We start from the raw sequence: 14,351 nt of genomic DNA, 5'->3' as shown, positions 1-14,351 counted from the left end.
TGCTGGTGGTTATAGGTATTTGATCAGTGAGCTAAACTGATTACTCGATCCTGGAGAAGTAGTGACTTTCCCTACTTCCCAGGTATGGGATGCCTTCTGCCCACAGTGTATTGACGAGGCTCAGGCACTGGGAAGGTGCAGTCTGGCAAGGGTGGGTAAAAAGGACAGAAGGCAGTGATCCTCCCTACTCCAACTGAGGATACTGCAATTGAACAGTTTGCTATCAGCAATTCTGTAAAAGTCATTATATGGTATAATTACAATACATAACGGCTTATAAGTCATTATATGGTTTTTATTGTTGGTGCCTAATGCTTACCGGATTGTTCCGCTGAATAAAATAGGATCTTGGAGAATGATTGACAGCCTGGATCTCAACGTCTGTAAGGGGAGCTTAGCAATATCTATACCATCAATGATAATCCTTCCTATTCAAAAGAAAATGGATAGTCTGCTAGACTGTTTATCATGCCTCACAGCTGCCGGCAAAGACATGGCTTACTTTCAGCTTACAATACAGTACAGCAGGAACAGGCCTTGAATGGCATATCCCCTTATTCATTAATGAAACAAGTTTTGGTTAAGCAACAAGCACAATTGTCTTGAGACTAAGTCTCAGCTGGGAAGAATACGAAGTGTACCTGTAGTATTTTATGAATGATTAGACAGTCTACTTATCTGCTTGACCATTCTAAACATCTATCAAACAGCAAGGCAAGAGGTTACTTCAACCAGGGACTAGTTACCAGGGGGAACAAGCATTTCAGAAAGCCAAATTATTATTGAGCACTGTGAAATTTTATCTCCAAGTACAACTGTCTGGCTCTGCATAAAGGTCCTGTGGGCAATGTGGCTGGAAAACGGAGGCTAAAATTTTTTGAGATGCACAGGAAGACACTCATGAGGTATGTGGACGTGGCACACATAGCAGGAAACATGGCAAGAAAAACAAACAGGGCAGCAGGCCAAAAGGTAATCCCCAGTTGCTGAGTTTTCTGGGCCCGTGGGTCCTATCTGTGCCTTGTGCGTGGATCCATCGTTGTACTTGAACACCTTCCTTCCCCTTTTATAGTTTGCTCCTACTGTTGTGATTTAACAGCACAAAAGGAGTTTTCCTTCTGTCAAGTAGGATTTTTATTGATCCAGCTTATCAATGGCACAGCTGTTAGGTAACAGATGATATCGTATTTAAACGAGGCCAGAGAGTATGTCCTGCAGATTCAAAAATCACACTTCAAAGCTGCTGCTGTTCAGGAAGGACTACCAAAGCACCTTCAGGAGCTAAGCTTAACCGATACGAAAAAGTGTAATCTTACCTTCAAAAGTGTCAACCATTCTGAAAAATGCAAGAGAGAAGGAGGATTTTCCACTGCCTGTTCGGCCGCAGATTCCAATCTGTGTCACAGAAAGTAGATGAACATCAGGTGAGCAGAAGTGGATAATGTCCATATTTGAACTTAAGATGAGTGGACAGAGCTTTTCCAATCCACGTGATCCTCATGTCCTCCTGACAGTTCAGTCAAACTTGAACTGGCCATAACAGAGTCCCTAAGTTTGCTCTTTGTCTTTAGGGGTCTGAGCATTTAGGGATAAACCAAGGCCAGTCCTATATACAGGAAAAATAGGAGAGTGACACAGAGGAACAGAAGGAGGGCTAGCCAGTGCTGCAGGCAAAACTTCAGATCCTGAGGTGGCCTTGTGTAGCAGGAAGGACACAGGCAAACAGAACTAAAGAGGAGAAAACCAACAGAGAAAAAAAGAGACGCGATGAAGCAGAAGAGAAATGGGAATAAAGGCAAGGGAGCCACATGGGAATGATGGAAAGTAGGTCTAACAGTAAAGGGTCACTGTCACTTCTTTTGGCACTGTATGCTGACAGCAGGGCACTGGGATACTGAGAAGTGGTGTGTAGTTCTAACTTCTCACTATAACATATACCTAAACACACCCAACTAAGAAACCCATAGACTCCTTTACAGTGTACTATGTTCTTTTAAAGCAAAAATTCTGTAATTCAGTCATCAAAACATACTGTGTATTTTTTCAACTCTGATTTCTATGATGTGCTAGTCTAAAAAGCTTCTCAGAATCACTGCAGTTCTTTACCTTTTGTCCTGGAGAGATGTGGGCATTGACATGCTTTAGCACTGGCTTTAAGTTGCTGTCATATCGGACACTGAGGTTCTGGATTTGGATCTCCCCTCTGTCTGGCCAGTTCTGGGGAATCTGTGAGGAAGCTGTACCAAGAGCACAGGGGAAAAAAACCAAGCAACCAATCTCTCATAATAAATTCATCAGCTCATTAAGTGATTTACTACATCTTTTCATGGTAATACACTGCAAAAATCATTAAAATTTCAGCAAGCTCTTTCTGCATGCTGCACAAAACTGCACTTACAAAGGAGCCCTTCGTAATTTTCAGCTTCTGTTTTGAGAAGGCCATTGATTCTTTTCACTGCACCCAGCTGGATCTCCATGTCAGCCAGGTTACGAACCATCCAATTCAGATAGTTAGACACCTGATGTAAAGCAAATACACTGCTAAATTCCAGATTTTTAGTAGTTTGCATCATTTGACCAGCATGCAGTTTATATTCCTCCACAGTACCGCTTGTTCAGCCTTCATAAGCTGAAGTTGTGAATGAACTGTACAGTACCCATCAACAGGGTGATAACAATAACTAAAGGTTAAATTTCCTAGCTGCAGTGCACAGATATTTTGGTACTATGGAAATCTGATCTACACCAACAGGAAAGAGGGAGGGGAACAGTAAAGACAGGTGAAAAGACATCATATTGGTAACTTAAGGTTTGACAGTCTAGAATGATGTACCAGGGCATAATTACAATTGATGCACTGAAAAAAAATTCTTCACAATGGAAAACAATATAAAAAGATATGATGCACCTTGGCCATGTTTTGTTGACATATTTGAACTAATACTACAATAAATATTTTATTTAACAACTGAAGAAAGCATACACTCAAATATGTCAACCACTGAACGTGAACTGAAGTTAACACATGGTTTCAGTGACATTACAGTACCCACTATAGATGTACAGACACCTTCGATCTTCCTGTTCACCTTTGTGCCCTGAAGAATTACAAAAATATGTTTGGGAGAGACAGAAAGGGTCCTGAGATTCTTACCATAAGAGCATAGGTTAGTCCCAAGCCTACAAGTCCTGAAGAGAGTTTACTATACAGGCAACTGGTAATAGAAGTGACAGCTGCTATGAGTACCACACATGCTCCAATGTACTCCTGAAGGAATATGAATAAGCTCCATCACTGTAAGTCTACGAATGATTAAAACGTTCTCATAACTTTGCATACCAAATAACAAACCCATTGCACAGTTTGAAATACAGGCAGAAAACACCATGTAACTCCATACACACCCTGCCTAGGAACCCATTCTCATTGCCTTTAGTGTGGCTGTGCCGTTTGGAAAGGCTGTTGTACACAGAAGGAGTTGTACCAACACTACTAATCTTCTTCTGGAGAAGTCAATACAGATATTTTAAGCATGTAATGGAGGTGGCTGAAACTGTGCAGCTGATGTTACCTGGGGCAGGAGGGAAATGCTCATGTGATCCCATCTGCGAGCAGATCCTCTCCGTGGCTGATGATGAACTGCTGGGAGGCACTGCTATTGCTGCTGAATGGCTACCATCCACATTTGTTCAAACAAGCTGTTCTTGCACAGTGTGTATCTGTTAGTTGGATTGTGTCCACCCATGATGGGCTTTTGCTGCTTTAATTTAAATCATTAGTGATTTGACTTCCCACAGACAAGTCTTTGTTAAAATTATGTAACAGACTAGAAAATGAACCACATAGGAGGAAAATTGTCACTTGTCTATGTTTGTACTGTTTAGTGATACAGGCATTGATCAGAATTAGGGACTTCAGGTGGTCTAGGACTGAACATATAAAAGGGTAATAACATTTTATTTAAGTCGTACTCAATATCTAAATTTCAGTAGCAAAAGGTACCAACTAAAATGGAGTCCAAAATGGAGGTATAGAGTGTGACATGAAATATGAGGTACACTTAGCACATATAAAAGGACCCCATGTTACCATAACAGCAGTACTACACCTGTATCTAACAGTCTGATACAAATATCACCATCCACAACATAAAATTCCTTGATTTGCTTCTCAAGGAATTATTTTTAATAAATAATTTCTCATGCCAGGCCACTTTACTGAGCACTCTAAGGAAACAGGCACCTGAGTATCTTTGGCATTCTTCAGATGACCCAAAATAAGCATAAACCTGTCTGTGTCCTTCTACTTATACAGAGAGCTTTCAAGATGTTGAAACATTCCTGGGGAGCCACAAAGCAAAGGCCTGCTAACGCTGACTAACACAGTCCCATAAAGGCATTCTGGCTGGCGGCACAGCTTAACCAGCTCTGATCACTCTTCGCACACAGAAGAGTCAATGTGACCTATAAAAACTATTCTTGTCTTGGAGAAACAGCTGCAGGCTATGGGGAAAATTCATACTCCATTCAGTTTCCAGGATGGGTTGGGCACATGTTCATTAGAGAGATAGAGATATAAAGGGTAAAGGTATAGCTTCGAAACCCAGATGAGGCTGGATAACTGTTGGATGCCTCATCAGATTGCTTGGAATGAAGTAGAATAAATTCACTGTGCATACACAAAAATAATGTACTTGCCATGCGGACTTCCAGCCAGCGATTGGCAGCTGTAAGGAAAAGGGAAGCAATGTTGTTGGAGTCTGTGTATTCAAGAAGTTTTTGTCGAAATTTGGCTTCATACCTTAAAAAAAAAAAAAAAAGGGGTCAGTCAGGCCTTGGGGTCTTGGAAAAAATGAAAAATAAAATTTAATTTCTGGGGGTATATGGTCATGGACAGCTTGACACAGCATCTAAATCAGCCTATCAATAATTCAGAGTGACATCTTCTGTAGACTTGTATTAGACACATGCAAACTGTATTTGTAAAACATCTTCAGGAGTAAATGGATGTTATTGCATTGATGAAACACTATATGCGACTTCTGGATCACACTGGGCATTTTCTAAATGTATTTTATTACACGGTAGCTAAGAAAGACAAATCTGAAACTAAAAACATTAAAAATGTATGAGAGAACACATACATGTACTTGTGAAAAGAAGTATTAATGCATCAGAACACAGTTCCTCTTCTCAATCATATAAGCTGAAGTTTTAAAATTTATGTTACTGCAGCGCCTAGAAATTGTAACCATTTATGAAGTATAAATTCAAAGTACAGCCAGTCATGGTAGCTCCAGTGTTAGACAACCATGTTTGTCCTTATCACTAAACAAATGGAGTGCTTTGGAAAACAGAAGTTGAAGCACATGGTGCAACAAAAAGTTACAGACTGGAAAGAAATGTGTCATGTCCCCTCCCTCCCCCATGAATTAGCCACAGAACACAAAATAAGATTAATGGCAAATAGGTCTGTTTACAGTTTATGATAGTGAATCTGCACCCACCCATCAGAATAGCTGCATCAATGAATTCTGCCTTGAAATCAGCAGATATGGAAGATGATTCCCTGTTACACCTATTTAGACTGGGGTCTTGGCAAGCTTGCAAGTCAGTCAGTCATGCCTTTTAGGTGGGCATATTTATTTGCATAGGTGTAAATTAATGTGATGTGTTAATAATAAAGTGTATCAATAATTATGTCTAATAATAAAGGAGAATTCTGGCACAAAAGCTTTTTCCAGGGTAGTAATAGAAGCTTGAAGGCCTGAAGATCTAGTTTAAGCACCCAAAGCTTGCCTTTTTCCCCACCTTTATTACATTAGCAAGTTCAACAAACTTGCTAATCTCCCCCTATAAAACTTTGCCCTATTTATATCCTTAGCTATTATTGTGCAACAAGCACTACTTGTTTATAAACTCAGCTCTCCTTATACTGATATGAGAGAAAGATATGACAATGTTTTGTTTAAGTGTGAAGTACATAGCTTAGAGAAGCTTTCAAATTTGTTCACTGCAGAGTATCTTAATCCTTCTTCCAATTACAGTATAATAAAGTTACGACTTTACATAAATCATTTATGCTTCTGAGGATAAGAAATAAGTGCCACTTTGTGGAAATAATTTAGCGGTTCACAACTTAGCCAACGTGCCAAGACATAAGAGACATGTCTGCTGTGTGCAATGGAGAACGGCCTGGGCTGGCTCCAAGCGTGTTTGCCTAGCCTGGAGCGGCTGTTCCCAAAAGCGAGCATTAGTGTCACACAGTGAGAGCTAGTTAGCCCTGCCTTTCTCAGGATGAATTGCCCTCAGTGCCCTACCATACAGAGATGGCTGTACTGCTTCTGGAACCAATTCAGTCACATTTAACTTTCATATCTCTATACCATGAGGTATTACGTGATGCAGATAAGCCTCAGAAGATGAGGTACGCATCATGAGTCAGTCATGCATATGCACGTGGAACAGGGATTCAGACAAAGTTACCACTGTTGGTGGAGTACTGCAGAAATATCAGAAAGTGGCCCCAGATTACCAGGCCTCTCAGAATACAGATCAGTCATTGCAGAAGCCTTCACATTTACATTTTATCGATTGTTTAGCACCAACACTATCTGAGGTGCCAGATAGCAAAGTATAAATCAGGCCAGGGCATCTGCTGAAGGTGTATTTATAGCTGCAGCAGTAGCTGTCTTTCTGATCTCCCCCTGGAATTTTTTTTTTTTTTTTTTTTTTTTTTTTTTTACATTTCTTTCCTTATGCATTCTGAGTAAGTGCAGGACAGAGCGTTACCAAGGGTAAGGACACTCCACGAATAACTGGCACCTCCTAACTTAATGACTGGATTCCTGAATTAGTGTTATTTTTAGGGATGCTCAAGCTAGCAAGTCTGAACTCCACTGCTGCTAACATGTTAGGCAGCTGAAAAGCTACACAGTCCTAAAAATAGCTAGGTTACCAGCTGATGCGGGACGCTGGCAGGCAGATGGAATACAGAACTTACTGAATGCACATGGCTGTTTGGGTCAGAAACACATCAGTTACTGCAGGATTTAAGAAAAAGGAGGCACCAAACAATTCTTTTAACAGAGGAATTCATTTCAAGGTGACAGGAAGAATCAAGAGGGAATGCTCCAAAAGGTTGAAAATATTAGCTAAATAGCATTGAATATTATTTATTGCATCAACACCTGAAAACATACAGCCATAATACTCTAAAGTTCCTGTTGATGAAGCAGAAGAATATATGGATAAATGAGAAAAGCAACAATTAAAAGAGAAATTGAATTTCTTTAAAACTGAACATCGACATAGCTACAAACTAAAGAACACTCTTGGCACTTAATGAATTAAATATCCAATAATAGTAATTAATAATGGAAAATACTATGCTGTTCTACCACCCCTCAGGAAGATATCTTCAGTCAAAAAGAAACAAACTCTTAAATTGGTTGTTCTTTCATTAAGCTATCTATATCCTATTTAGAATAGTTTAAGAAAAGTTAAGTTTGTGCATTACCTCTATTATAAAATTAAAATTATAGGTTAGGAGGAATAAGCACTACTGTTTCAAAGATAGAATGGTAACAGTAATAATTAACCAACAAAATGTGTAGACATCTAGATGAGATGGGTGTGGAAGACAGTTGACTGCATTTGAGTCAACTGGGAAAAGACAAGAATAGCACTAGTGTAGGGAAAGCAGCTGGTAAGCTCAGCAGTAGCTTTATTGGCACCTCTACTAGTATCAGTGTGACTGCCGTTTTTGTAACACAGATTGTCCCGGTTTCAGCTGGATAGAGTTAACTGTCTTCCTAGTAGCTGGTACGGTGCTATGTTTTGAGTTCAGTATGAGAAGAATGTTGATAAAGCTGATGTTTGCAGTTGTTGCTAAGTAGTGTTTAGTCTAAAGTCAAGGATTTTTCAGCTTCTCAAGCCCAGCCAGTGAGAAAGCTGGAGGGGGACAAGAAGTTGGCACAGGACACAGCCAGGACAGCTGACCCAAACTGGCCAACGGGGTATTCCATACCATGGGACATCACATCCAGTATATAAACTGGGGGGAGTGGGGGCAGGGGATCGCCGCTCGGGGACTAACTGGGTGTCTGTCGATCGGCGGGTGGTGAGCAATTGCACTGCGCATCATTTGTACATTCCAATCCTTTTATTATTCCTGTTGTCATTTTATTAGTGTTATCATTATCATTATTAGTTTCTTCTTTTCTGTTCTATTAAACCATTCTTATCCCAACCCACGAGTTTTACTTCTTTTACCGATTTTCTCCCCCATCCCACTGGGTGGGGGGGCAGTGAGTGAGCGGCTGTGTGGTGCTTAGTTGCTGGCTGGGGTTAAACCACGACACAGATGCACAACCCAGGCATGTTATCAGGTATTCCTGGGCTGCTCCTGTGAGCTAATGTGGACAGAAAAATGAATCAAAACAGGCAATCAAAGACTTCGCCTCCAGCTTTTGTATTTTCAAGGTCAGTATGAACAACCACATTTTCAGCTAGCAATCTGAAAATAATTTAGGGTGCTATTGTATCCTCTGAAGTCACTAGCATGCACAGTTTATCTTACCAGGACATCAACTCATACACAAATTACTCTGGCATAACAAGTTAGTGCATATTAGTTGTTCCATGGAAACTGTCCAAGCGCATAGTCTGCCACACCGCATGCTGCAGTAATTGCAAGCTAATTTAGCTTCTTAAATCACATTTGCCCCCAAGTTTTTTTTCACGCTGTGTGCAAGTGTATGAAAAGTTACCGCGGGGCAGCTGACACACATTAGCTTGTTTTTCTACAGTAACTCCTTCACATGCAAAATGCTTAAAGTTCTTCAATGTTTTGGAGTTCCCCCTTACAAGTGTTTTGGGGACTCTGGATTTTCCAGGTGATCCAAATAACCATTACTTACAACTGCACAATTGCAGAACAGAATCAGAGATAGATATTCAAAAGCGAGGTAATGTATGTTTCTTAAAAAACTATACCTGAAGGCTCGGATGGTGGTAAGACCTTCGACAGTCTCTGAAAAATGGGAGAGTAATGGTAGCTGAGTGCTGTCATCCAGCTGCTGCAGGTCCCTGGAAAGGGTTAGGAAAAGAATTCTGTAAAATGCCAGTTTTGTTGTGCAGTTATTCTCTTGAAACAGGCCCAGGGAGTGAAGGGGAATATAATCACAATAATTATATATGTAAGGTTCAGATAGATTGCAAGGCAGTGCTGCATGTCTCTGAGCAGGGAACGAAGAACCCAGGAGGGTTTTTCTTTTAAGATTTGAATACTAACAGTGCTGGAGTTCAAATGGGTCTTTTCCCTTCACTGCCTTCCTTTGTTTCTCCTATACTCCTATTTCTTATAATAAATTGTTTATTCATTTAAACACCATTCTGGCTTCAGACACTGCAAATAAGAGTTCAAGTTAAGCAGAAGGCGATATGCAACCTCCTCTCTCCCCCCTCTCCATCCGCAGATGACAGCACAACTTCTCACTCAGCGAACAGTATAGCTCATACACTCAGTAGAGTAAATGTGAGCCTGTACTCATTGTTATGCTGTGCTTCTCAATATCATGTTTAGTCATCAAACCAGTGGAAGCACATGTGGGGTGAAATTCTATTTAGCTTCAGTTCCTTCAAGCAGGAAGTAAATTGGTTGCAGACTCCCTCTTGATTCATGCATACATGAAGGGATAAATGCAGCATTGGTGCAAACGCTTCTTGAGTGCCACTGGGAGGGAAGCTGGATGACCTTAGAAGGAGAAAAATCACAGATATGGCTAAAATTTTGCAACTTGTTAAAAACCAAAAGGCACCCAGAACAAGAGAGGATGCTTGTGCACGTTGGATCCTTAATGGGCAGTAGTACCATGGTTACACTGCATTCTCCAGCCTCTTCCTGGCTTTACAGATTTCCACTTCTACCTGGACAGGCAGACATCAGTTTCCCTGTTCTGTCACCACAATTTCTTGGACATGCCCAGCATGCAGCCTTTGGGGGGGACAGAATCCAGTTGGTTTTGTGCATCCTGTGAACTCTAAGAAACTTTGATCAGGGACAAAGACCCTACTCATGCCTCCCAGAAGTTCTGCTTGAAGAGCTGCAGACAAAAGCACTTGTAAAATGGCACATTTTCACTGTAGTAGATTTGGCTCCCTTTCAGACAGGGCCATGGCTTTGACAGGACCGAATTTAAACATAAAGTTCCCCAGAACTGCAATTCTGCAATACAATTGTGCATTGCAGAAGATGTTTCTGTTGCCAGAATGATACAGGTTTATGCTCTTACCGTGAGGCAACTCGGAAGTACTTCTGGATGAAGTAACACATGATTGCGAGGGGAACCAGGGCAATGAGAAACATTGGTGTGACGTACGAGATGACAGCAAGAGCAGATACACACAGCAAAGTGGAGCGACTCAAGCACTCCAGGGTAGCTGGAATGTGCTGCATAGATAAAGAAGAATAAGCACACAGAATCTTCCATAACTTACCAAGTTTAAAACAGCATTGTTTCATTTTTCTTTCTCCCACTTACAAAAGGGAGGAAAAAAAAATAAGGATTTGAAGCACTAAACATACAGGCCTTCTTTTGAATTGACTCCCGGGTTTTGGGAAAGTCTGAAGGGACTTCTGTGGGGCTGCTTCACGTCTGCCATTGTGGACCACAATCCTCATGTCAGAGGATTACAGATGGGATGCAATAGATTATTTCAGTGTCTGCATCAGTCCTATGAACTGGCAGTGCAGTCTGGGCTAAATGGTGATAATCTGAATTTCAGTCATTTCTATTTTGGGCAACAGCATTTGCCTTTTTCTCATTTCATTTGCTCATATGTGTCAAGTTAATGTGTTTACCACTTCTAAAAAAAGTAGATCGTCTTAATTTGGGGATATCACTGTTGATCTAATTTTGCTTCCCTTTTCTATACAGGGCATCTTAAATAAATGGTTTTTCTATGTCCTTTTAAGATGAGGAATTAATTCTGAACCTAGAAAATCATGATGCAAATTGATATAGTAGTCAAAATTATAGATCATCAGTAAACTTCATCTAAATGAGTGTGCAATAAATGAAAATCCAGTCTTTCAGACTGGGGAAGATAGGATAATTTAGCAGCTTGAATATATTTATTCAGTACCTGGTCAATGGTATTGCAATCAGCTGAAAATCTGTTCAATATACTTCCCAGAGGTGTTGTTTCAAAAAACCTAAAATGAGACAAGGAATGGGAAAGATTACAATACTGATACTAGAATAGTTTTAATTTTTTTTTCCTGTCTTCCTTAAGCTAGGTACTGTATCACAGACACAAGCAAATAAATTGACAAACACAGTAAGGTTTCTTATTTTTCCCCATAACCATGGCTTTCCATTAAAATGGCCATCTTGAATGTAACGCAACAGCAAGCATGTCCTCAGCTCCCTCTACTGCCTAAGATACACAAATCACATGATTACATTTAAAAAAAATCCTTTCAGATTTGCAATTTGAGGCCTCTTCAATTCATGAAAAATGCAAACAAAGTTAAATCGCAAGTCTTGCATTTTTCTGGGAATAGAAATGCATAACTAGGAACAGATGTTGGAATAACTTATTAAAAGACCTTTCCTTTGTATTTGCATATGCAAAATGCAAACTTCATTATTGCTCTGTAATTGTTAATTGTTCCATAACTCATGTTGAATCTGAAGTCTAATTCTATCCTGAAAAAAAAGACTTTTTAAAAAAAATCTGAGGTTTTCCATGTATATTATTTCTCCATAATTTCTAGGTCAAATACAGTTAGCATAAAGATAAGAAGGTATTTTTCCTAAAGTGCAGTAACAGCTGCAGGTTTGAATCAAACTACAACTTTCCTTTCATGCATCAGAAAGAAAACTTAAGCAGGACAAAGGCCTTTACCAGTTCTGTGCATCCCAGTGTACTCTGATGATGCCTGTGATGACACTTGTCTAAGCTCATTATCTTTCATAGGCTCTCACAATTGCTGCCTGACAGTAAGTATTTCCAGTGATTAAGATTATGATGCACACTATGAATTAACTGTACAACATATTGATCAATAATTGCGTTTTCTCTCTAATTAAAAACAGCAAAGAGAAATTAAACATGCAAGGAAGTAAATCTCTAAAGTTGCAGTCAGGCAGGAGAAACACTTGACTAGTGTCTAGGAACTCGAGCAGCCTGGGTACCATTTTCAAAAATTTCTCAGTAGTTTGATACCTGGTGATTTTCAACGACACATTAAAAAAAAATGTGATTCACAGTAACCTCTTAATAAAAAACTGTGCTTAGAAGACTGCCTTGAAGCAAGGAACACAAAATGACTACAATACAATTTGTATTACAATCAGAGGAATACCTCATTGGAGCCAAAATAATTTTATTTAGTAAAGAAGAATGTAGCTTTTTGGTGACTTTCAAGCCAGTCCACTCCACCGCTATTGATGTGACCAGACATAATACAATCCCAAGACAGCAGAGAATGCTGAACACTTTTGAATATGGAGAATGGTTGAAATTCTAAGAAACAAAAAAAGAGTAACAAAATTATTCACTGTAAAGTATGTTTAAAATTTATTGTAAAAACACAAATGCAGGACTGAAAAAAATCTAAGGAGTAAATCCTTTTTCCTCCCTAAATTAAACTGCCAATGATTTTCAACCATCTTAAACCATAGTTTATTATCCTTTGGACAGAGGACCGTTTGCATGAAAATAAGAGATTAATCAGAAATTTAAAGTCATAGAATACTACAAAAAACCCTTTAAAGATATATTTGATAATTTAATCTGAAGGAAAATAAACATCTTCAAAGCATTTATTATAGCTTTGTTGTTTTGGTCTATTTTTTGAATAGGAACAGAATATAATAGTTTTTATTTTGAAATACTAATTTCATATAAAACCCAGCATCAATGAAGCATATTTTAGAGATGAAAGTATGACTCCAGTGAAATCATACATGCACCTCCTGAACATTAATGTGGATTATTTTCAGGCACTAAATCCCAATAAAGAAAACAATCCCACTTCTAACAAAATCCCTCCACTACTGCTTTATACGTACAGAGTAACCTGCTAGGTAACGCTGTGGTCAGTTCCATGCGGAATTCACACAAAAACCAACCAAAAAAGTGTGCTCATCATAAAAAAAAATAAATTCATGTTTCCTGTACGTTACAAAACCTGAAAACCCTACTTGCAGTGGGAATGCAACAGTACAGGAAAAAGAAAAAAAGAACTACAATATCAAAATTACTTTAGAGACCAAGGTTCAGGCATATCAGCCAGACGATGAAAATACAACAAATCTAGGAAAAGGAGAACAACTGCACAAAACTTAACTGTCAGTTTCATTGCACTGTGTACCTGAAAATGCATTAACCTTCAAAATACTCTGGAAAGGCTCTACTACTAGAAATATAGCACATCATATGCAAATCTTGGAGCAGAGGTTGACAGTGGCAGATCACCACTGGTTAAATCACAAAAGGAAGGTGAACGGGGTGTTGCATACCTCACAGTCTGAGCAGTTTTTCAGCTCTAGCTCTGTCTTCACAGAAATGGCCTCTGAGGTCCAGCGTGCCAGGCAGTAGTCGATGGCCACCATTACCGTGTGCTTCAGCAGTTGGGACAGAACCAGCAGCGGCAGAAGGAGGATTCCTGCTGCGCTGAGGTACTTGCCACAGGCTCTCCAGGGCATCTTTGCTCTCTGATGCAGCACCGAAGACAGGTTGTCTTCATCATCACTTTCTGTTACTTCTTCTGCAATGTGCAAGAAAAAAGTACAGCCACCCTGACTTACTCATACACACCTTTTGTAGGGACTGGCAAGTGGCAGCTACAGAACAGGTCTTATCATACAAGATAAAAAGTGGCTTTAAGGTGAAATTAACTGTTCACACATGCACATATTAACCTACTAAAGTTAGTAGTAATGCATGCTAAAAAGATGCAAAAAACCTTAGCACTAGGCAATCAATGCCTTCAGCAACGTTTTTGCAAAAAAAAAAAAAAAAAGTACTAGCTTGATAAAAATGAATTGTAATTTTTTTCCTATGTAAAACTTTAAACAAGTGTGCTTAGCTATTGACAGGTTTGAAGCTCACCCAGTATAAATTATTCAATATTATTCCTCTTTCATTATCAAAACATGTTCAAGTAGAAGAAAAAAACCTCAAAAGTTTGGAGGAAGCTATGATTTCCAAATGCTTGAGATCACTGTAGTCCAGAGGTAAAATCAATGGAAATAGCACTTTTATGAACCACAACCCACCTGAAAAATTATTATTCTCTTGCCAGTTTCAATTATGTTAATTCTTTCTAATATAATGCA

The 14,351-nt window shown here is 39.4% G+C and overlaps 1 protein-coding gene across 5 annotated transcripts in view; it reads right to left on the bottom strand.

Annotated features, from left to right (window-relative positions):
- The window catches only part of ABCC8 (ATP binding cassette subfamily C member 8), an 81,152-nt gene that overhangs the window by 7,544 nt on the left and 59,257 nt on the right, over window positions 1-14,351 (bottom strand). For 2 of the 5 annotated variants that reach the window (XM_030038905.2, XM_030038906.2), the window contains exons 25-35: window positions 13,533-13,780; window positions 12,374-12,534; window positions 11,149-11,218; window positions 10,296-10,453; window positions 8,998-9,090; window positions 4,699-4,801; window positions 3,155-3,268; window positions 2,399-2,519; window positions 2,107-2,237; window positions 1,317-1,395; window positions 320-428 (exon numbers count right to left, since the gene is read on the bottom strand). In XM_030038905.2, coding sequence (XP_029894765.1) covers window positions 320-428; window positions 1,317-1,395; window positions 2,107-2,237; window positions 2,399-2,519; window positions 3,155-3,268; window positions 4,699-4,801; window positions 8,998-9,090; window positions 10,296-10,453; window positions 11,149-11,218; window positions 12,374-12,534; window positions 13,533-13,780 — 1,387 coding nt within the window. Of the gene's footprint in view, window positions 1-317; window positions 429-1,316; window positions 1,396-2,106; window positions 2,238-2,398; window positions 2,520-3,049; window positions 3,099-3,154; window positions 3,269-4,698; window positions 4,802-8,997; window positions 9,091-10,295; window positions 10,454-11,148; window positions 11,219-12,373; window positions 12,535-13,532; window positions 13,781-14,351 lie in introns of those variants that run through there. The other 3 variants (XM_030038907.2, XR_003926897.1, XM_030038908.1) reach the window with 3 other exon arrangements.

This window comes from Aquila chrysaetos, chromosome 16, assembly GCF_900496995.4.
Source record: "Aquila chrysaetos chrysaetos chromosome 16, bAquChr1.4, whole genome shotgun sequence".
Taxonomy (NCBI): Eukaryota; Metazoa; Chordata; class Aves; order Accipitriformes; family Accipitridae; genus Aquila; species Aquila chrysaetos.
Note: the sequence above shows the minus strand (reverse complement) of the source record. Positions and strands in the feature narration are given on the sequence as shown.